Source organism: Rhinolophus hipposideros (assembly GCF_964194185.1).
Source record: "Rhinolophus hipposideros genome assembly, chromosome: 13".
In the NCBI taxonomy this organism is placed as follows: domain Eukaryota; kingdom Metazoa; phylum Chordata; class Mammalia; order Chiroptera; family Rhinolophidae; genus Rhinolophus; species Rhinolophus hipposideros.
Window position 1 is genome coordinate 7,005,931 of NC_138059.1, and position 24,605 is coordinate 7,030,535.

Here is a 24,605-nt window from a genome sequence, read left to right on the forward strand (position 1 = left end):
GGAGTATTTTATTACATGGTTCTTTCCACATGTTATTCTATACCTTCTCTCCTTTCATTCTCAAGTTCACTACTTGTTCTTTATTCCCAGGCACATAAACCGTATGGAAAAGAGAAGAACAAAGGCAATAAATGCAACGAAAGCTCCAATTCTGTTCCAAAGGAGGGTCTTCCCACTGCATTGCAATACGTGGCTCTACAACAGCATGACACACACAAAACCGTTACACTTTTCAAACTACTGTGACTTAATGTCCCTAGGGGAAAAAACAGCTTCTTTCAGTCAACTAGTGTTTGGTCTATACTCAACGTCCTTTCCTCCCCCCACTCTTACAATGTTTAATAGAAAAATATGTATTAGATATTCTCCTGCTTACAAAGTCAATTTACAGATTTATACCTAGATTTTAATGCATGCTATCATACTTAACAGAAAAATTAAATATTATTCAGCAGAATCACCCAAGGACAAGAGCAGTAAAATGTAGAATAATCCTGGCTTTTAGAAAATACTATCCTGAAAGATGGCATATGAAAATCTTCTGAAGACATCATAGGGAAAAAAATACTGCAAATGTTAAAATCAGAAAATATGTAATTCTCTAGCCATTTCATATGATGTTGGCTTAGTTTGCGAAACAAATAAGAAACCATCCAGTGGATGACACAGAAACCAGAGCTGCAAGCAGGTAAGAAAAGTCCTCATACCTCTGCCCACCAGCTTTAGGACGCAGCATAAGGTTCATTCCTCCAATAAGAGGGTACCTGGACCCTGCGTGCCTACGCCTTCTTCTGTCCCCAGGTGGCAGTCTTGGAAGGGGAGGACAGCACTCCTGTGTCCCAGTCTCTGGAGGTAAGTAATTAGATGAGGCATTGAAATCTTCTCTGATCCGCTTTTTAAATTTAATATATAAAATGTTAACTAAATGCCCTCTATGATAATGGCAGGAGCACTATTAAGAATTACAAAAGCAATCACATTTTCTGCAGGTGTAACTGTTTTTTTAAAAAAGTATGTGAGCAACAACTTTCCTCTTGAGCCCAACCCATGGTACAATTATATTGAGATTTACTTAGCACAATTCATAATTAGTGTGTCTGGGGGGAGAGGAGAAGTAGGCAGCTGTGGAAAATAAATTTAAGGACCACAATTAAGAGAGAAAAAAATAGAGGAAGGGCGAAAGGCAAATCAGATTACGCAGAACTTAAAACGGAACTGAGAAAGTAAGACACTAAGCAATAATATGTTATGAAAGTCCTACTTAAAACATAATCCAACAAAAACTCTAGTGACAAAAAACAAAACAAAAAAGAAAACAACAAATTTCCCTCATCTTCAGAGGAGATTTAATGCCCAGCTAGGGAAACAGCTGGCAGTCAGTAAGGGTTCTGAAAGTTTCCATCTCCAGAGTATATTTCAACAAATCAATCTTTGGAGCTTTCTATAAAAACTTATTTTCTACTTCTTGAGAGCAAATCTTGGTAAATGTATATAATATAGTTGATCCTCGAACAAAGTGGGGTTGGGTATGTCACCCCCCACAATCGAAAATGAGTATAACTTCTGACTCCCCCAAAATTTAACTGATTGCCTTGCCAGTAATATAAACAGTTGATTGACCCACATTTTGTATGTTATATGTGTTATAGACTGTATTATTATAATAAAATAAGCTAGAGAAAAGAAAATATTAAGAACATCATAAGGAAGAGAAAATACATTTACAGTATTTGTTGAAAAAAAAATCCACATAGAAGAGGACTTGTGTAGTTCAAACCTGTGTTGTTCAAGGGTCAACTGTGTAACAAAGCTAGCCAACAGTGCGGAGTACCTCACTTCAAGAAAAGGTGTTCTTCAAAACAAACAAAAACTGACATCAGTGTATAGCCAAATGATTAGTGACAATCTCCTTTAATTTGGAATTGGAAAAAAAAAGAACTGAAATTACAACTGTCCCTTTAGTTAGTTAATTGCTTAAAAATTTCTTGAAACAGCATGGAATATTGTTCTTTAAGTGCCTTTTCTTTTTTAAGATTTTATTGGGGAAAGGGAACAGGACTTTATTGGGGAACAGTGTGTAATTCCAGGATTGTTTTCAAGTCAAGTTGTTGTCCTTTCAATCTTAGTTGTGGAGGATGCCATTCATTCAGCTTCAAGTTGTTGTCCTTTCAGTCTTAGTTGTGGAGGGCGCAGCTCAGCTCCAGGTCCAGTTGCCGTTGCTAGTTGCAGGGGACACAGCCCCCCATCCCTTGCAGGAGTCAAACCGGCAACCTTGTGGTTAAGAGGACGCGCTCCAACCAACTGAGCCATCCAGGAGGCAGCTCAGCTCAAGGTGCCGTGTTCAATCTTAGTTGCAGGGGGCCGAGCCCACCATCCCTTGCGGGACTCGAGGAGTTGAACTGGCAACCTTGTGGTTGAGAGCCCACTGGCCCAGGTGGGAATCGAACCGGCAGCCTTCGGAGTTAGGAGCATGGAGCTCTAAACACCTGAGCCACTGGGCCAGGCCTTTAAGTGTCTTTTTGAAAACTGTTTTTGTTATATCAATCCCTAGACACACCCTAGGGATTGATCTCTAATGGCCCAGGAAGTCTCACCGATTTTTATACCATTCTGAAAGGGCCATTTCTTGAGACAGAAAAGACTTTATAGAGTTCAAAAATAAGATTAAAATAAACTTAAAATTCCACATAAAAAATGCAAAATTTCTGTTTAAAAATAAAGATGCGGGGCTAGCCTGGTAGCTGAGGTGGTTGAAGTGCCGCACTCCTAACACTGAGGTTGCTGGTTCGATTCCCATATGGGCCAGTGAGCTACACCCTCTACAGCTAAGATTGGGAACAACGGCTCTCCTGGAGTGGGGCTGCCGCTGGCTGCTGTGTGCTGCCATGAGCGGCCGGCGGCCAGCGAGAGCTGCCGTGAGCGGGCAACCAATGAGATGACCGATGACCGGCGACAGAAAGCGTCAGAGGAGGGGGTGGGGGGTGGGGGACAGCGCAAGGCTCATAATACCAGCACGGGCCAGGGAGCTGTGTCATACACAACTAGACTGAGAAACAACAGCTGGAACTTGAATGGTGTGGGGGGGAGGCGGAAGAAGGGGAAAAAAAGTAAAAATAAAAAAATAAAGATGCTATTAGTGCTACTTGCTAGAGGATTCCAAAGACTGGGATGTATAAACCCTCACTGAGCAATCAAAACCCAGAAAGAGGCACTGACATTACCCAACAAAAGATGAGCTGGCAGAGCCCCGGAAGGACCTCTGATGGACACGTGAAGGCAAGAGCTCAATGTGCAAATCACTGACCTAGAGGGCTTAGATGACTCCAAGGTCCAAGGGTGCGTAAATAACTCCGCACCTTCAGAGTGAGTGAGGGTGCTTTAATAATTATGCCAGGCTCAGGAGCACAAATCTGGACGGTCCAGGCAACCTTGGACCCAGGATTATCCTACTTAGACTATTCTCATAGACTGAGTACTGGGTATGTCTAAAGGCATCAAACAAAGTAATCAACTTTTCAGTTACAGATACAAAATAAGGAAAAGCAGTGACAATCCAGCCAGGGCAGATAAACAGAGAGGTAAGGGAGAGAAAAAAACAAAACATGGAAGACTGGTAAAAAAAAATAATTTAAGAGTTTACCTAAGCTTCAATCTTTCTGGTATACAACTACAACCTTAAAATATCAAATAATGCAATAATTTTTGTAGAAAGATCATTAAGTGAGAAATCCCCTAGACGTGTGTAAGTAAATGTTTTCTAAAATGCCTACTATATTCAAGGTACTAAGCTCGGCATCGTGGCATGTATGAATAAGGGACCCAACTGGCTCCTAACATTATGGTCCTTAAAATCTAACAACATTGGAAGAAAGCCATGTTAGAGAAAACAAGTATTCCTTTATTAAAAACGAGACTGATGCAAACAAAATCATAGCAATGGCAAATAACTGAATTCACCCTCGGTCTCTAAGTTGAATTATATATACCTAATTAGGCTGATTTCCCCATCACACTCAACACATCTCCAGGGAACAACTACCACCATCCACTTCCCTAACAAAAATCACCACTCACGAGTCTTCCACTTCTGTGTGAATGTGTTTATTCTCTTATAGTAAACGTTACCTCTTAAGACATCCTTCCTAAGCAAACTTTGTTCTCAAAGTACCGTGCTTTCTTAGGGCGCTCTACGAGCCATCTGAAGAAACATCTCCTGGAGTATGTTTTAAACTGAAAACTCCCTAGCCCCACCCAGAACCTTCTGAGTCACTCTCTCGGGACAGCATATCAGAATTCCTATTTCTAAATCCACCCCTCCTTCCTATTATGACCACCATGCACACCCAAGTGGTGGAACCATGGCTCCGGAGAGCCACTCCGCTACGTAAGGATTTAAAGAACCAAGCACATGACTTTTTCTTATTGTGTACTTTAGGTACTTGGAACATTGTACTTACATCTAAGTTATAGAATGAATAAAAAGTTATAATGCAGGGGCCGGCCTGGTGGCTTGGGCGGTTGAAGCTCCACGCTCCTAACTCCGAAGGCTGCCGGTTCGATTCCCACATGGGCCAGTGGGCTCTCAACCACAAGGTTGCTGGTTCAACTCCTCGAGTCCCGCAAGGGATGGTGGGCTCGGTCCCCTGCAACTAAGATTGAACACGGCACCTTGAGCTGAGCTGCCTCCCGGATGGCTCAGTTGGTTGGAGCGCGTCCTCTCAACCACAAGGGTGCTGGTTCGACTCCCGCAAGGGATGGTGGGCTGCGTCCCCTGCAACTAGAAACGGCAACTGGACCTGGAGCTGAGCTGCGCCCTCCACAACTAAGACTGAAAGGACAACAACTTGAAGCTGAACGGCACCCTCCACAACTAAGACTGAAAGGACAACAACTTGACTTGGAAAAAAAGTCCTGGAAGTACACACTGTTCCCCAATAGAGTCCTGTTCCCTTTCCCCAATAAAATCTTAAAAAAAAAAAAAAGGCATGATGCAGGCTGTACCTTAAGATTGTCCAATACATTACAATAAATGAATCATATGAAACACTATGTATGAGACCAAATGAGTAACAGAGATGACAAATGCTAGGGCATTCGGGAACAACTTCACAGAAGACGCTGATGTGACAAAGACCTATCAGCCACATACGCCCTGGGATTTGTGGCTGAGATCTCCAGACCTTCCCCATTACTTAGAAATGCTGCCACCATATCTCCCGGCGGACTAAAATGTCTCAGCAGCGCGGATATATGAACACTTGGCAGACCCATGCTGGAAATAAATCAGGGTGAGGTACTAAATGGCCTTTAAACCCCTAAGGATTGCAGAAAGTCACAGAAAACAAATTATCATCATCAGACTTTTCACACAGTTTTCTAAAGTATGACCAGACCTTAGACATTTTCCCTTTCCCCAGAAGACTACCTGGTATGCCTCTGCCTCTCTGCATCTCATGTATTTAAGGTACCCTTAAAATTACCATAGTTGTTGGGAATTATTTTACCAGCAATGGCTAGAGAAAGACCTATACATTTTGAAGAAACTACTCTATATTCTCTTGCCCTCCCTACCTTAGAGAAAACTTCTGCTGTCGTGTAAGAGAGGAAGAGTGACTTATACTGGTGAGTCTGGAAGAAGGAACTGAGCATGTCCTAAAACATAAGCTCCAAATCCATATCCCGAGCACCTACCTACACGGGGAGGGCACACAGTGAGAGCTCAATACGTATTAGTGGAAGGAAGGCAGGAAGGCAGGAAGGAAGAAAGGCAGGAAGGAAGAAAGGCAGGAAGGAAGGAAGGAAGGAAGGAAGGAAGGAAGGAAGGAAGGAAGGAAGAAAGGAAGGAAGGAAGGAAGGAAAGATGGAAGGATGGAAGGAAGGAAAGATGGAAGGATGGAAGGAAGGAAAGAACTCTCAAGCGCTTCTCTTTCTGCGATTCTGTCTTCCTGCTTTTGTGTGACAGCACGTCTGGGTCTGGAAGCCTGCATGCCCACTCTACAATTACCAAGAACTTGGAGTCAGTGCCCTTGCAGAAGGCTGGGTAACCGTGTTGGCTCTGCCAATCTGGAGTGTCCCTTAGACGCATCGTGGGAAAGTCTCGAATGGGAGGAAAAGTAAGCAGGAAGCCTGAGGATAGACAACAACAGTCAAGCCACATTCTCTGACCCAGGTATTGGGACTTGTACCAGATTGCTTTTTATATTTCTCTCAATTGATCCCAAACTCACAGGGGGACAAACGTGCAACTACTACCCTCTTCAAGTCAACAAACGTGCCTGTCAGGAATATATGAAAAACACTTATACCCAACCCCGTTTATTCTTTTAGCGTTTTCATGAGGACTAGCATGGCCCAGGCCCGAGGCTACATGCAGGGAGGACCAACACCGGCCACAATCCCTGGTCTTCAGTAGCTCAGAGACTGGAGGGAACAGACAATCACATACAGAGAGAACTAGGACGCTGTGTGACAACAGCTACGACAGAACGGGTGTCTATAGGGGAACAGTAGTATGAAACCTAACCTTCGTCCAAGAAGTAATGACTAAATTAAGTCTTAAAGAAAAAGGAGGGACTCGGCAAAGAGGGGATGGCTCAGAGCTTTCAACAGTGCGGTTTTAATTTGCAAACAAGCATCAAGTTGTGCAACATGAGCAAAATGGCTCGACAGACTGCTGCTTGCAGAGGACCAAGAAACAGAGAAGATACACTTGGGGGTGGAGGAAAGGTATCAAAAAGAAGGAGAGAATGAATTCTGTTTTGCACATGACAAACTTGAGGTAACAAACTGAAAGGGGGGTATCCTGTGGGGGGCAAGTGAGCTAGACTAGAAATAATTTCAGAACCAAAAGCGTGTAAGTGATCAGCAAAGAGCAACTAGCTGGACGGAGTAGCTGCGCTCCCCCAAGGACAACAGGAGGGAGCCAGGGAGAGGATCCTGGGAAAGCAAATATTCACGGGATGATCAGAAGAGGAAGAGAAAAAGAAGACCTCTAAAGAAACTGGAAGAAGACTACAAAAGAAAAGTGCTAGAGAATAAAAGGAGTTTTTCCAATCCTGTACTTCCTACAAAAGTACCAATTACATGGATAAAAGAAATGAGAACTTGACAAATTACTCCAAGAATGAGGAAACATCAGAAAAAGAAATTAAGAACATTTTCAGAAAAACAAGTCCACGTGAAACTCTCAGATTTTACGGTAAATTAAAATTTCAAGATGAATTAACTATCTTGACTAAAAATAAATCAGAGCAGTTGGCAATTTCCAAATATCCAGACTGAAAATCACTGTTCCAGATTTCCACATCTGATGTAGAAAGAGTCTGATCATATAGTTTACAATGAGTATAGGCTCTTACTAAAAATAAAACAATGGATATCAAATATCCCTATAAGGATCTACTAATAGACTTCATTATTATTTTAATCAGTTTTCAGTAAGATGTAAGTCTTCCATCTAAAATACAGAACTAGATTATGCTTTAGAATTTTGAGTAAATGATGAAGGACAGAATAACTGATTGGAATGAGACAACAGCAAAAGGAAAGTTCTACTGCGTCACAATAAAGCTTTAAGGCTTTGATTTCATGATTGCACAAAAACATAAGGTGCAACTTTCTTAAATTTTTCTTTGTTGGTGTGGTCCTTGTGTTTAAAATGTGCTACCTTCACATTAAAAACGGCAGTATTACAATCTGTGTTGATCTCAACGATACAGCATATCATAGATGTTTACAAGTACATTTCAAGTTAAATAAACTTGGATCATAGATGATACAAATGCTCCTCTCAAATCGACACAAGACATTCTGAAACCTAACGACTAATGTGCAGCATCTGTGATCCATGCAGTAAGCCCCTAACGTATGTTGCGTAATTTTTAATCAGGCTGAGTACCAACACTACCCTGGTATGGTCATTGTTGTGTACATTACTCTTCCCTGTTCTAGCCATCGACAGCAATTTTGGGGACAGACGACTTTGTTGTTGTTTGTTTAAGTGACTTCCCCCCTTTGACCGCAGGAAACAAAAGACTTGTTCTTGAGAACTTCCCTATTCAGATTTCTGTATCAGCACGTATATTCATAGCATTTTCACGTTTTGGTGTTTTCATATTTTGCGTGCTGTGAAATCAAATCTAGATGTTTCCTAATCATTTTTATGAATCATCTGGATGCTCTTCATCACACATAGAGGTCACAAAGAGAGTGCAATGCGTTACCTACCTACAAGTAAATACGCATCTTACTGTCAATTGAATAGAGTTTTGTCCCACTTCATGTTCCGCAAAACTGAACTGCTATTGGGTTTGACTAACTGTACTACCTGTGACACAGAATATTTGCAGGCTAGGAAATGCAATTCAGAATGCTTAATAAAAATCTTCATTCTTTTGGTTTTAAAAAAATACTTATCGTAGAATGTGTCATATAGTACATGTTAAAACATCAGGTATTACTCAAATATTTAAAGGACATGACATAAAAAATGGACTGGTCTGTGATGCCCTTGAAGGACAGAACTTGGATAGGAGTACCCCAAACTGAGAATTCCCTGAGAGCTTCCAGACAGGATCATCTGTCAGGTAACGTCAAGACTCAAGCGAGAGGTTACGTTAAGTCATGTCTCTAAGAGGCCTTCTAACTCTAAATGCACAGGACGTTCCAATTCAAATGCAAAGGACTATTAATGAACACCATTACGTGGAAAGTACTATACAAGGTACTGTGAAAGGTACAGAAAAGACCAGCAATGGAAAATACTGTTTACCAAAACTCCTATGTTTGAAAGGGTGGAATAAGACCCACACAAAAACAGTATTAGTCAAACATAAGAGAAATGAGAAATTAAGCTCTCATTTCTGGGAAACTCTAGAAATGAAACGATCTTAACTGGAAAAGTCTAGAAAACCTACTTAGAAGATGTGAAAAATGAGCTTGGCCAAGCAAGAACACAAAATGAGTAGAATAGATAATTTCTTAGAGATCGATAGAAGAAAAGAATTTTGTGAACGGGATTGATTAGGCAAATATTTTCACGGCAAAGATCCGAGCTATGAATTAGCCTTTGAACAACAGGAAGAAAGTGAACAGAGCGAATGGGGTATTCTAGAAAGGCTGAGGAGAACAAAGGCTATTCTGGAGCAGTAAAATGACTAGCCTCCCTAATTCAGCTTTCAAGCCTAGGAGAAAAAGACAACTGGAAAGATAAAGTAGCAGTAGCTGTACAAATGCATGTGCTACTATGTCGTTCTGTTTCCTTCAAATGATGGGCGATCGTAGGTGCCCAGAAGAGAGCAGTTCTGACCTCCCTTTGCACGAGGCCACATGAACAACCTGCAATGTTGGAGGGCAAGGCCGTCATGAAAACAGTGCAATTAGGAGTTTAGTTTATTGACTGTGTCAAATGGTGAAAAATCTCTTGGGGAGAAACTGTCAGATAATCACAGTAACAGCTAAGGACAAAGTGTGGAGATCTTTAGATCAAAACCTAGTTTAAGACAACTGCGCCTAAAAGCATTTAATGTACCGAAGACCGCACAAAGAGTAAAGTTTTAAAAAATGTAATCAGATCTTCAGATTTCTATTGCATAGACTTAATTAGTTTAATTAGATACATCATGTTATTTCTGAGTATTATAAAATTCTTGAGGGCAGTCTGCGAAAATGATTCCTATTGCATAAAAAGCTAACCTAGTCCTTTGGTAGTGGATAACCCTCCACACTGGCGCTTAGTTCTCATGAGAAATAGTCTAATAAACACTGTTTTTCTGGCCTAAGAAGGGGTATCTGAACAGCAGCTCTTTGCAGGACACACCCACTGCAGTCAAGTCAGTCAGCAGGGACTAAGAACCCAAATTAATGTCCAAAACGGAAATCGCTGTGCTGCAGGCTTGAGACTTTGAACTACTCAAGGACGGAATAAACCGACTAAGTCCACCAATGACAATTTCGAAGTCTATTTCATTCATCCACACCTCCCACAGTTCCCACTTCTTTCTAAGTAAAAGGAGGCTGCTTCCTACGGAAAGCTGAAGGTGCCAGCGGTTGGCAAGGAGCAGTTCTTCCCACACTGCACACTGGCAAGGAAGGGTAAGCAGGGGACCAGGACCTCTACCTTAGACCGGTAGCTAATAGAGGTTGCCATTTTTTCTCATCTTCATGCTTTGATGCTTCCCTTCCAAATGAACTTGCCATGCAGGCAATAAGAAAGTCTACTGAAATTCTTGGTCAACACTTCACACTAAAACTAGACGAATGTCTAATGTTCAAAGCTAGACTCCCAAGAACAGCTTTTTATTCCTCCTTCCTCCCCTAAAAGTTGCCTGAATGTGGCATTTCCAATTTGTGAAAGTAAAAAAATAAAACCAGCTGACATTTTCCAGACACCCTTTGAAAAGGCTGTGAAGTTTATATAAGGCAAAATGAACAGAAAGAGTATGAGTTTGAAATACTTTAAGGACTCTCCCCTCCACAAATTAAAACACTTATATTGTTACTATGGTAATCTGATACTGGATGATCTCAGATTTTTAAACTTAAAAAACACACCATGTAAGTTTAAAAATTCAGAGATAAAAATATATTCTTAACAATCAAGGGGTTAAAAAGAACTGGAATTTCAGAATCTCACCACTCAGTATCTTTAATTTTAGCAAGTCTCCTAATGGTTACTTAAGTGTGAGCCCTCCTGAGTCACAATCTGGGGGGAAGGAAAGGTGAGGCATCTGGAATTCATGTTTATCATCATTGCTCAGGAAATTTGTAGGGTTTTTGTTTTACATAAAAATCAAGTATTTTCCATAAACTGAAACAGGTAAATTTTATGGTATATAAATTATATCCAATAAAGCTGTTTTTAGAAATCAATTTTTTCCCTTCATTATACTTATTACAACCTTAATATGTGGTTGTAATAGTAAGGTCAAAGTTCAAACCCCCACTGCTGTCCTACTGTGTTCACCATGAAAACCTGAATATGAGAAAAAAAGATAAGAGTGGGTAGGGGGTTCTTGCAGTTTTTTAGTTAAGCTCTTCAAAAAGAAAGGACCACAAATGCAATTCATGACTAAACAAACTAAGGCACTACCGTCTGGGACAATAAACCCTTAAATATAAAGATATTAATTTGTCACCATCATGAGTATAAGCAATGACTGTGGCTTTTCTCAGTTAACAAGATTGATTTGAGTTGTTTTTATTTAAAAATCCTCAAAATATGTCACAAGTAGGATATGAGTTATTTCAGGCAAAATTCAAAACAGCTTTAAAATTCCCCAACTACTTAAATTTTAGCAAAGTTTAATTTCCTCATTAGTCATAAAGTTAACAAGTGTTAAATCTGTGGGGGTGTTTGCAACTTCTAAAACTATTTTTAGAACAAATCCATTTAATGTACCAACAGCATTGATTCTTCTTATAGATTTCAAAACACCCACAGCGTCTATGCCATATGTTAAAGATTTTCACTTGAATTGAAATGATTAAGTTTTCTGATCAAACAGATCAGAAAAGATAGGAAAAGATAGGTAACACTCTAATTACGTATCTAAACAGAATGTATATTTTAAAGGTATTTCTCTACCCAAAGTTCGAAGATAGGAAAATATAACACAGGACTTGCTGACTAAGTCTAGCTAAGTAAACAATTTAATTAAAAAAATACTAAGCTACTAATTTAAAGTTTCAAGGTTCAGCACTTGATATAGTTTCCCCAAACTTCTAACTAAAGCACAGAAATACCAAACATTTTGTATTCACTCTGTACATGAGATTTTGGTAACCCAAAGTCATGAGCCTAAGACCTCTTTAAATTTTCAAGTATTCTTTTAATTTATCATACAAGTATATGCTATGGTCACAGTTTGTATACACAATCGATTTTTAGGTGAATCAAAAGTCTAGAAAGGCAATCTAATCTTTTCTAATCAATATTTTTAAATGAATCATAAATCAAAAGCTGATGCTACCGTATTTCAATGCATTACTAAACTTTCCTCAAGTTCAACGTTAAGACTTATTGCTACTAATGCATTAATGCATGGAAGGAAAAAACCAACCCACAGCAACTTTGGCTTTACATACAAAGAACCTGGAAATCTGTATACATTTGTAGTACTCGTTTTATTGTTGCAACTATAAAAGGAAACTTATTTACTCTTGAAAATTTTAAAGGATTAATGAAAAACAGCATCTCACTTTTATGCAAATACTCAAGTTGTTAGCAGTGCAATTTCAGATTTAAAAAATGAAGAATGGTGGAATCGACTGCCATTCCAGCAAAAGCTCAGCAGCCAAACCAACGGCAACATACTCACCCTCCCTAATGTGCTGGATACAGAGCTTTGAAAGTTGTTCAGCCATTAACCAGCATGTACCTTATCAGGGCGGCAACGAAAAGAGCAGCGATATTTCTGTGTTGCTGAAAAAAGAGCCTGTTTACTGCATTACAGTGAACACTATGGGCCAAATACACAGACACCAATGGATAGGGAGGGGAAAAGGAGGCGGATGAGCTGTACAAGGGGAGCAAGGCATGTGGAAAACTCAGAGCTAACTGATGCTTTCAGGTGACAGCTCGTGTCTCTACGTGCCCCTCAGTTCTTTGTTTAAAATAAAGCAGTTCCTCGGTGAGTTTACAGAAGCCTGTATCTGCTGCCAGAAAATCATTCAGTTCTTTCAAATACACAGAATGATGAGACTTGAAGACGACAGCAGTGGGATGACAAGTTACTAATAGTTTACTTCTGCCTGAAATACTGTAGCTTCCATATGGGGAGCCGCCCTGATTCCCACTTGCAAACTGCACAGTTCAGCGTGTCTACCCAGGAGTTACAGAGCACTTGACACAACCGCTCACCCAAGTACCATTTGACACTCTCTTCCATCTGCTAGGAAGCAGTGACAAGAGAGTTAAGGACCTACGTACAGGACAGTACACCATGGTTAAGACACACGATCACCTGTAAGTCCCGAATTTTTAAAATAAGATTTTTTTCTTAACACTTCATAAGTCATTATAGACATAACACCAAACAGAAGTTCCAGCTCTCGTTTCTCTTCTACTTGCCATATTGAAATGTGTCCAATGTGACTAAATGGACTGCCATTTGAACCTGGCACAGCCCTTGGCAGACCAGTATTTGTTGCAGTGGTAGTGGTTTGCATGACGTCCCACCGGCTCCCTCTGTTTCCTCTGCCTATTCAATCTGTAAATGGGCATGGTTGTGCAGAATCTGCCCTAAGCCTCTTTATTCTCTTTACAAGCTATCCTTTAGTGATTTCATCCACTGCTATTCATGAAAATGTGCTTACACACTTATCATACCCTAAAGTGGACTCATCTTCCATCTCCATCGCCCCGAAACCGCTCTTTCCCCAGAGCAGTGATCAAGCCTGCAACTTGGGAGTGAATGCTAACGCCTCCTCCTCCCTCACCCTTTCACCCAATTGATCCTATCAATGGTACTTCTTCAGCAGCAGTCAGGCTCCAGGCAATCTGCCCCACCACCACCATCCAAGTGCAGGGCCCACCACTCCGACAACTGTACTTTCATAACCTCTGACTGCTCTCCCCGCCACACTTCTCATGTTTCCATAGCAACCCGTTTTCCCTTTCGTAATGTGAGTCACTGCACAAATATACACTGACTGTATACCCTGGGCCAAGCACTGTATCAAAGCTGTGTATACAGCGCCAAGGAAAACAGCTGCAGGCTCTTGCACAGCTCCTGTCTGCTCGGTGGAATTACGGGCTCAGCACTTGTCTTCCCCAGCAGACTAAGCTACATGAGAGCATGTCCGATGTCCGTGATGACGCCTGTTATGTCCAGTATGAGGGCACTGCTGCACCTAACGTGTCCAGCGTAATACCTGACACAGAGTATACAACAGTGTGGTGAGTCAAAGACAAATGTACCGTATACATAAAGTGGTCACTTTCCTCAGCACCAATGACTCACTTCAACTGGCTGCTGGTTATTCCCCTGTATGACTCACCTCCAACATTTTCCCCAAACCCACATTCCTCCTATGATCACAGTTTCGGATCACTTAATATCTTTTAGGTCACTCAGGCTTACAATGTCATCTTGCACTCATCCTCCCCTTGCAGTCTCTCCTCTGAACTCTGCAGCACCATTCTCAGGGCTCCTGCCATTTACTTATTTGTGTTATAGCCATTATATAAGCTTTTCAAGGCTGGGGCTGCTTTCCTCACCTCTGTATTCCCCACCTAGCAGTGCTTTGCACATGTAGGCATTAAACTATCTGCGGAATGAATGAATCCCTATGAGAAATCCAACAGGAAAACAAGAAAAGCTGAAAGAGAACATTTGTGACTCCAAGAGCATATTGACAGTGCCCATGACTGAAATGACTACAAACAGATCACACGACCCCATTCCTGGAAATTATTAGAACAAAACAGGTGACACACCATCAGCTCAATGGCTTTGGGTTTAGTCCATAGGTTCCTAAGCTTTGGATTCTAAAAAGTTTTATGTTCTCGTCAGAGGGCATATTCTAATGTCTATGAGTATAAATTTCAAACTTTTTAGAAGTACTCAATATTATTCCCCTACTGAAATCGAAAGCAGAATCCCACCAATAAATAAAGCAGATAAAAACAGAGCTACTCCAGCTGAAGGTGGGTGGGGTAGGCGGGCCCACCGGCTCGGTCTCTCCAGCACCCTCTCCACGTTTGACAGTCCATTATACTTCCGTGGGAGACATGTTTTAAAACTTGAGATCTAAGGCAGCTCCAGCTTCCTTGGTCCACCCCCCAATGTGGATCAAGAACATGGAGTTCTCAGGAGGTAACAATGGGAACCCTGTGCCAGGAAATGGAGCTTGTGGAAAGCTCGTGTGAACAGAACTGACCTGGGGCAGACATCCGTGCCCCTTCCACCGCTCTCTTAGACCTGACTGTTCCATTTCATGACGCTGGTGCACTGACACAAACATGGCAGTTTCCCAAAGGTGTCCCCATCCTTGGATGACCAAGCAGAAAACCAGGAGGGAGCCAAGGGAAAAGGTGGCCTGGATAGAGAAGTCACTTAAGTCTCCTTCTAATCTGGGCTGTACACTAAAGAAGAAACTAGTCTTCTGAAGTTCACATCGCCCAGCCCAGCTAAGAGAGCAGGAGAAATCCACAGGGACTGAGACCCCAAACCCCAGCTGTGATGCATTTTCCTGGAGGGTCCTTCTTTTGGCAGACGCTCTTCTGGAAGCAGGTGCAGCAGGCGGCGACGATCCAAGAAACAACGGTCTTGTGCTGACAACATCTAATTCTAATAACACGTTCATACAGTATTTCTACCTCCAAAGCACAATTACACAAATGCTACCGCACCTCAATATCCCTGACAGGTATTATCATTTTTCACTTAACCGACCAAATAGCTAGTAAAAATCACTAACTTCATGAATCAGTTTCAGTCAGATGTCATGAATGGGCCATTCCTTTCAACTTCCAGGCCAGTCCTTTGTCCTGGCAGAACACCTTCTGCAAAGTTTATGTGCTCCCAGGAATTGACAAGGGCAAACTTGAACACCTTATATTTCATTTTCTCTGCCCAGCAGGAGTGCGATCCTCTTAAAGTTAATTGCAAGCACAGCCCAGAGAACTTTGCAGCAAATTGCCAAGACGGCTGTTGAGAAAGCCAATTAAATAGCAGGGGTGTGAAGAACACTTCGTATTATCCAGAAAACTGTTGCAGCAGAAACAGCCTGGAGTTCAGGTAATGAAAAGAAAAGGTAAAGCTGAATAAGTCACCAACTAAAAATAAAAACAAAAATTAATGGCATTTAGGAGGACAGCAGTCCCACTGAAGATGTAGAGCCCAAGGTTTTCAAGCCTAGTTCTAAGAAATACCAAACTCTTGATTCACAAGTACCACGAAAGAAAACCTAAATAGTAATTCTCTCTTTCATAAAAATTAGAATCATGCTATCTAATAAAACCTAAAGTTAAAGAGCAGTTAATTAATATGCAAAAGGGAGAGTAAGATAGCCTACATGGAAAGAGGGAAAATAACAGTAGCTCCGTTTGCTTTAGCGCGTACATGAGAGCTGGCTCATTTCAAGAACTGAATGAAGCTGGCAAACACAAATGATAAGAATTTTGACAGGTCTGACATATTAATCACAGGAGGAACTGCCAACATTCATTTCATGATCGTACTTCCCCAAAATTGTGTTCATTCTACAACACACAATCGTTCCCAAAACAAAACAAAAAACCCTAAAAATCTACAAACTCCCAATAAATTGAACCCACACATAATGATTCATCTCAACCTTTCAGGTTTTCATCACTGACACCATCACTTAATAAATCAGAAATTATGTCTTTCTCCTTTCAGAATAAAATACCAATGAAAAGGGGGAAAAAAAGCCCCATTTTTTTTGCTTCTTATTCAGGAACAACATATTTCACCAACTATTGCTTAAAGTCATTCCCAGCATTTTACATTTCCTGGCAAGGCAGCCACAGCAATCAGACAGCGAATGCACTGTCTTCCTAAGCCAGATGTGAGGTCAGTTTCATCAGTTTGATCAGCTTGATGGGTTCCTCAAAATCCTTTCCCATGAGCTAAAGGAAGTACAAGGTCAGGGTAATACTTATGTTTCATTTCAAGTTTTTAAAAGAACTATGAAAATTTTGAAAAAACTATGTTAAAGCTGTACAAAATCTTAAGATTCTGATAGGAGAATATACGCTACCTGTAGAAAACCTGGAAAACACAAATTATAGGGACAGAAATAAAAACTCATAATCCCAGCACCTTCATAAGTATAATTTTAAATGGTTACAAGATATTTTGTTGTAACAATGTTCTACGTTAAATTTGCACCATTTCCCCATTATTGGATATTGAATGTTTCTGGGTTTTCACTGTTTTCTAAAAAGTACTGTGACAGACATCTCAGTGCGGAAATATTGGAGCAGTCCATGTTTTTAATCATCAAGGACAGATTCCCAAAGTGGAATTACTGGGTTAATAAGTGGGAGCATTGTTGGAGCACTTGATAAAATCTTGCCAAATCACTTTCCTAAAAAGTTGTACCAATTTGAACTTCTGCCTTTTCTACTGCATCTCACTGCCTTTGTCTATTGTTGTTTTAAAAGTCTTCAGGAATCTGACAATCCAAAAATAATTTCAGCTTTTAATTAGTATTTCTTTATTAGTGAAATTAAACCATTTACCCCTAAATCTTTATCAAGCGTTTGTCGACTTTTAAAAGTGTAGGGGCCGGCCCCAGTGGCTCAGGTGGTTGGAGCGCTGTGCTCCTAACACTGAGGTCGCCAGTTCGATTCCCACCCGGGCCAGTGAGCTGCACCTTTTACAGCTAAGATAGTGAACAACGGCTCTCCCTGGCCCTGGGATGCTGTGAGCAGGAGGTTGGCGTGAGCTGCCACGGGCTGCTGTGTGCCGCCGTGGGCTACCATGTGCTGCCAGGAGCGGCCGGCCGCCAGCATGAGTGGTCGGAAGCCAGTGTGAGCAGCCGGCAGCCGGCAAGAGCTGCCATGAGTGGCTGTGAGCAGCCGACCTTAGCCGGGGGAGCACGGGCCAGGGAGCTGGGTCCTACACAACTAGACTGAGAAACAACGGCTGAAACCGGAGGGGGCTGCGGGTGGAAGAAGGGAAAACAAAATAAAATAAAAAACAAGTGTAGGTGTGTACTTGAACCACGCAGGGTTGCTGGTGTTTTGCTTTCTGACTTGTATAAATGCTGCAAATGTTTCTGATGTTTGATATTAATTTTGAAGCCTTCCACCGATGTTTATAATACTTCTATCCATCTCCTTCTGTCCCCCATAAAGGCAGCGTGAAGTGTGTAGCTGTGAGACGACCCAGCCAGGATTCACATGAGCCGGGTTCTATCCCCACACCATTACCCAGCTGCAGAGCACAGGACCTACTCGGTGTCACCTTCCTCTCAATGATTGGACTAAACGTTCTTTTCAGCTACCAAACTCAATTTGATTTCATTTTTCCCTTTCTTAAGTTCCTTTGCTGGTGACCCTAAGATTCTTAAATTAACTCTCTTCATAGATAAAGATTTTAGAAAAGCCTTACTGAATATTCATCTATATTATAATTTAAAGATTTCAGTAGGCTAGCAGAGACGTGAGGGGAAAAAAAGCATGTAAAAACTTCAAGGGGAAATTAAAAAGTAGGGGAAAGATGCATTTTGAATGGCAGGATATATTTGGCAGACGATGATATTCTTCTACAACCTGAATTACCATCCTTTGGTCAAAGAACAACCAACCGTCACTCTGGTTAAGCTCTCCGTTTTCTAGGAGATGCATTGCAGTGTGCTTTGAAACTGCTAAAATGCTACATGAAACTCTGTGTGAAAAATCTGCGTTTTCCTGGGGAAGAATAGTCATGGCTTTCAGATTCTCAACAGGTTTCATACTGCAAAAATATGTAAGAACCCCTAACTTAGACAAACAGCTCATGTCTTACCTTCTGGTCTACCCTCCCTCCTTAAAAGCAGTGGGGCCCACAATTGGGATTTTCTGTGCTCTCATTTCCATTTCTGAGAATGGCAGGGACTGTTTTCCTTCAATGATATCGAGAAAACCTCTCTCTTACCGCTACAGGACAAAGGGGTACTCGCTTCCTACACAGGGGCTCTCCAGACAACACAGCTACTAACGAAAACGGAGTTTGTAATGGAGCCAGTGTTCACACAGAAACACTGTTGAGATCAGAGGTACAATAGAAATACCTGAGTAGTGATTCCTTCTTTAACAAAAACTGGAATCCTGCTATCTAATAATACCTAAAGATGGAGAGCAGTAAATACAGATGCAAGAGGGAGACAATGCTAGACTGCAGGGCGTCAGATTTGTCCACGGCACCCACCCCACTCTGCAGACACACTGTAAGCGACTGGATCATTCCGTACCAAAGTTGAGCTATGTGATGGGGAAAATGTGGCTTTCCCCTAAGAACTAGTACCTTCATCTGACTCAGGAGAAAGGGTCTCTGCCTCCCAAAACACAAAAGTCTTTCTTCCCTTTTAGAGGTCTACAGGGGCTGGGGAGGGGGCAGAGAGGCAGGAGTGAAAAATCACAGCCCAGAAAACCAAAGATGTGTGTAGCTATTTTTGTTTCAAGTTGCCCACTCCCAATCACTCAAAGCAGAAGTCTAGGCAGATGGAGTTGCCCAGAAAGCGAGCTTCCTCCTCACGCCGGCCCCTCCAATCAGGTGGTAGAGTTGGGGGAGGTGCTTGGGACTGTCTGGAACTCCTGACATGACCCAGTGAGGTAGGGGGTGAGGGGAATCTGCCCACTCTGGCTCCCCAGAGGAGCCTGACAGAGTCAATGCCAGTCCAGGGTCAGGTAAGACCACGCCCTGACCTGACAGGTAGGTCACTACTGACTGGATCCGGCCTGCGAGCTCTTTGGGATGCCAGGTGGAGAAGGCAACCTGTGGGCAACAGCCTGCAGGGACCCGGGCGGGAGAGAGGCCAGGCTGCAGGTGCAGCTTCATCTATAACATTTAGGTGTGTAGATCACTGGTTCTCCGCCCAGGGACAATTTTGCCCCCAGGGGAACATCTGGCAATGTCTGGAGACATTGTGTGGAGGACAGGGACGATTACTACTAGCTTCTATGAAGGAGAGGCCAGAGGCGCTGCTCACCATCCGACCATGCGAAGGACAGGCCCTCACCGCCCAAACAAAAACTTATCCGCTCCAAGACATGGATGGTGTAAAGGCTGAGAAACCTGCTTTAGAGGTTTGCAGGCCTCCTTGTTTGTCCTGCTGTCTCAGGCCTTGCAAACGTTACGGGCAGGCCTGCTGAGAACCTAATGATAAATTATAAAAACTTTACAACACTGTTTTTATGGGGAAAAAGTTATTTCCAGTTATGGTATCTAAAGAATAACTTCTCTGACTCTAGTTAAGATTCAATCGATCACTGATTCAATATTTACCAAGCACCTATTAGGTAACGAGGCACAATGCAAGCAAAAGGGACAGTGTTAAAAGAAACAGATAGCATCTGAGGACTGTGCATTCAACTCCTGCCTGGCTCAGCAGCACAGCATGAAAAGAAAAAGTAGGACTTTGAAGTCAGACCCATCTAGTTTGCAATCCCAGCTCTACCACTGTCAATAAGCATGTTACTTAACTTCCTTGAACTTCAATCTCTGCTTCTACAGTAGGTCTAATAGGGACTCTCTCAAAGTGGCAGATCATTAAATAAGATAATTCATGTTAAGTACAAAGTATACTGCCTGGCACACAATCAGTATTTAATAATTCCTATTACTAATACCAAAGTTTAAGTTTTTATAAAGTAGCCAGTAAGTTGGACACTGTTCCTAAGCCTATAAAAACTATTAGTATGCCTATAAAACAGGAATCACTGTAATGGGATTGTGACACCTTGAACACAATTTTAGTCAAGTTAATTGCATGGCATATACAATCCTTCAAATTCTGGCTCCGATCTCTTTCTCTGGCCTTATCTCCCACCACCTACATCATCTTTAATGCAGACCCATGTCCCCGTGGGTGGGGACAGATTTAAAAGATGAGATGTGGTAGCAACCAAAACAGTCAAGCCGAAGGTCACTGTAAGAAAGAAAATTCTTCAGCTGTAAGTCTGGCAGCGTATACGGGTGCTGGGTGGGAGAGGGAGAGAGAATGAACAAACACAAAAGGTTCAACGCCAGGAATAGGTCAAGTTTACTTGTCATGTGTTTCTAAACAGAAGCCCATGTCAACCAGCATCCATCCTTCCCTCCAAAATTGATTTATAGTCCACTTCTTTCCTAAGAATGGATTCAAAAAGTCAAATATAATTAGCCTCATCAATGGAAAAAGAACAAACACATGGCCTGTCCACACTACCACAACCTAACAAACCTCGCCAGCTGTCAATGCCAGTATCTAAATGAGAAGACAAAGCATTAACCACACATTATAATTCTACTGAAAGCATAGTTTAACAGTAAACAATGGTTAAGAGTTTCCGTTTCCCTTAGCCAACACCCAATAACTTTTCATATATCGTAAAAGAGCACATTTCACTGGATCTGTTTTGAGGCAAGCTATCTGTCAACTAAAGAGCCCTTTCATGTACACAGTTTACTAAAAAGTTTAAGTCTGTGTCTATATACCAAGCACCTAATTCACACACCGGTAGTGTGCGAGGGAAAGTAAATGTTATCTATGCTCACTGTGATCACGGGTTATAGGACCCAAATTTGTGTTTAAGTCCTGGTTCTATTCCACGCGTGACCTTAGTCAAAGTACTGAAACTCAGTGAGGCTCAGTCTCCTGATACGCAAAGTAAAATAAAATGATGGGATTAATACACTCCAACATTTCTTCCACTCAATTCTCATTCAGGTTTTGAAAAGCCAAACGCTTCTTACTGATCCTTTGAAAGGGAGAGGATAAAAAAAATGGGTTTTAGAGAAATGATGTGTCAAAGTAAAGGTTTGTAGATTTTTGAAAAGATCATTTAGTGAAGCAATCTTGAAATCTGTACTTTAGTGAACGTTGAAAAATACTGGTTGAATGAATGTAAGTGACAGGACCACAGAACGTGTCTCTGCAGCTTCGTCAGGCATCCATCCTGGAAGGTGCTCTCTGCAAGGGTCCATGGCTCCCCAAAGTAACTCCGATTAAGCCACTGTTAGCATGCATGAGATATACAATTGCTTGGCCTCCAAGAACATATTCCATGCTGAGTTTAAAGTCATACTGCAAGTCTCTGGATCGTTTTAAAACGGGTCATGAGGAATACTGTGGTACCCGGTCTGTCCAAAATGCCTCCCACATCCAGTGATTTTCAAACTTTGGGGTCGCTGAATTAACGTATAGGACACTTATTACACATGCAGATTCCGGGGCCCCAGCTCCGGAATTTTTATTCGAAGTGCCTAGGGAGGAGCCCGAAATCGTCATTGTCAATGAGCCGCCAGGTGACTCTGAAGCAGGTGGGCCAACAGCCACCCCTTGGGGCATCTAAGCCTAACAACTTCCCCAAAGAACTCCTGCGACAACCACCCGGGACGTGTGACCCACAGCGAGAAAGTCAAGGCTGCCGGGCCTCCGGCGGCCGCGCGGAAGGACCCCGGGCCGGGGCGCCCCACCGGGCGACGCCGGGTCCCCGAGGACGCGACACAGCGCGAGGGCGCGGTTATGTTCAGCCCTTCCATCAAGCCCCACGCTGCCCGGCAGAGGGCTGGCGGAAGACCTTGGACTTGGACGTCCCCCAGATCTAGGTTACTACCCGTTCCGCCACTTACAAACCCTGCGTCCACAACGCTCGGGGACTCAGTTTCCCCGTCTGTACAATGGGCTCACGCCCCCCTCCTCCCCCTCCCCCCCGGAAGGCTGAGCCAAAAGGAACCGGACTCGGCCGGCCGCGGGCACTTCCTGGCTGTGCCCAGCCTCTCCCGGCCCCCCCGCCGCCCCGGAGGACGACCCCCAGAGCGTGCGCCCAGCCGGCCGCCGCCTCCACGCCCCCCGCCCGGCCCGACCCCCTGCCGGCCACTCACGGGTAGGCATGGTGGCTCCGAGCCGCGCTCGCCGCCGTGCAGGGGCTCAGCGGGGACGCGCAGGGCGCGCTGACGGCACCATGACGCGCCGGCGCCGGGCCGCTGCCCGGAGGAGGCGAAGGGCGAAGGGCGGAGGGAAGGGACGCGGACCCCGCGGCTCACGTAACGACACCCGCACCAGCCGCCAGGGCCGGCCCAGCTCCGCGCCGGACGAGGCGTTGGGCGTCCCACGCCCTGACGTCATCACGTCGACGCCGCCCAGGCCCCGCCCCCACTGGCGGCCGAGCTCCGCCCAGGAGCGGACAGCTGGTCTGGGAGGCAGGTGGGCGGGGCAGAGGGGATGGGGTGGGAGGATGGGGGGAGGACCGCGCAGGCTGGAACCACTGCGGGCTTCTTGTTGTTAAACCCTGGTGATTTCAGTAATATTCGTTCTCATTAATCCTTATTCGAGGGGCATGGGCAATACTTGTTTCTTACACAGTTGCACCGCTTTGTGATGTTTGCGAGGGTGAGCTGAATTGCTTTCAGTGCATTGAATACCTAAACCTGTAGGTTTTTTCTTTTATGAGCTATTGAATTTACAGTGCGTTTTGTATCCTCGGCTAGCATGATTTTGTGTTGTGTTTTTTGTGGTTTTTTTTTGAGACGCGCTGAGGTCATGTGGGGTGATGGCTGCACATTTCTGGAGAGGACAGAAAATGTCATTTCCTTTGGATCTACTGGGTGACTTTCAGAGAGATTTTTTTACCACTCAGGAGTTAGCCTCCTCTAGAGAGGGGAGGTCTGACCACTTGGCTGAGCTATGTTTCTTGACTCTCTGAGTGTCATTAATAATTGATGTAACAAATAGTCGCCCCGCTGAGCGGACACGGAACATAGGGCATTTGGCCATGAACATGCACTTTTGTAGGCACTGTGAACAGCCTGCACCAAAAATCAGAAGGAAGCCACAGAGGTCTCAAACTGTATCTCAAACTGCTTCAGAAACCTTTCCAGAATCACCTGGGAACCTATTAAAAGCAGATTCCCAGGTCCAGGCTAAACCCACTGACTCACACTTGAGGATGATTCATATTTAAATTTGAGAACCTTTGTCCTAGAAGGTAGTGCTCACCTTCTGGTTCAGAAATGAGACTGCATTACTGAGTGGAGAAGAGAAAGAAGAAGATACAAGCCAGGAAGGGCCCGGAGGAAATTTGTCGTGAGGTGGACCTGGAAGAAAGCAGAATTCAAATTAGCAAAGACCTGGGCAGCCCTGAAAGAGGCTGGGGGCTGAGGGGAGGGCAAGTTAGAGTGAGTCACAGAAGCTGGTGAGAGGGGAGCCGCTCACTAATTGTCAAGGCCAAACTACAAAGTACTTGGCCAACACTTACGTAGCCTCCAAAGTACTGTTGCATATTTTTATTATCTATCAAATCTTTACTGCTCCCAATTTCCTCTTCAAGTCTTTCAAGGTCTCCTGATTTGCCTCCACGGTAGCCATTTTCCCTTTGAATCCTAATCAAACTCTCCTAATCCATCACTGGACTGTATATCCTTTTCAGAAAATGGCAAAAACTATTTTCTGTTCATATTTATGTATCTGCCTGGCCCACAGTAAGGGGCTAGCACATTTTAATTTAATAACTATATAAATGGAAGTACATATTTATTCAACGAGTAGGAAAACAAAACAGGGAAAACAGAAATAATGAATGACTTTACATACAAGCCTGGAATTTGTCCATTAAGGAACCATTCTAGATTCTTTATCAGGACAGTTCGCATTAAATTATCCGAAGCAGACCTCTGCAGAGGGGACAGTGTAGCAGAGAAATCAGGGAGGGGTGTTTGCAAGAGGGGACAGAAAAAGTGGTGTAGAAAGGAGTTTTAGGTGCCTAGTCTTGGTAGTGGCTGTAGAAAAGGGACCAGCTGAATCTTAGCAGAAGAAGAATGAGTGAGAATTGTTGCCCGCTGACTTGGGAGCAAAAGTCTGGTATCTGTTAGTTATGTAACTCCAAGGTTGGAATAAAGAAATCGATGATGCTGGGAGAGCAGCAGACAATTTGGAAAGAATGGTGTTTTAGA

The 24,605-nt window shown here is 43.0% G+C and overlaps 1 protein-coding gene across 6 annotated transcripts in view; it reads right to left on the reverse strand.

Annotated features, from left to right (window-relative positions):
• Positions 1-22,798, reverse strand: part of EFR3A (EFR3 homolog A) — an 82,246-nt gene extending 59,448 nt beyond the window's left edge. For 3 of the 6 annotated variants that reach the window (XM_081070101.1, XM_081070102.1, XM_081070106.1), the window contains exon 1: positions 22,539-22,798. In XM_081070101.1, coding sequence (XP_080926227.1) covers positions 22,539-22,548 — 10 coding nt within the window. In that variant the 5' untranslated portion in view covers positions 22,549-22,798. Of the gene's footprint in view, positions 1-707; positions 847-22,538 lie in introns of all 6 variants that reach the window. The other 3 variants (XM_081070104.1, XM_081070103.1, XM_081070105.1) reach the window with 3 other exon arrangements.
• Positions 22,799-24,605: the final 1,807 nt, after the last annotated feature.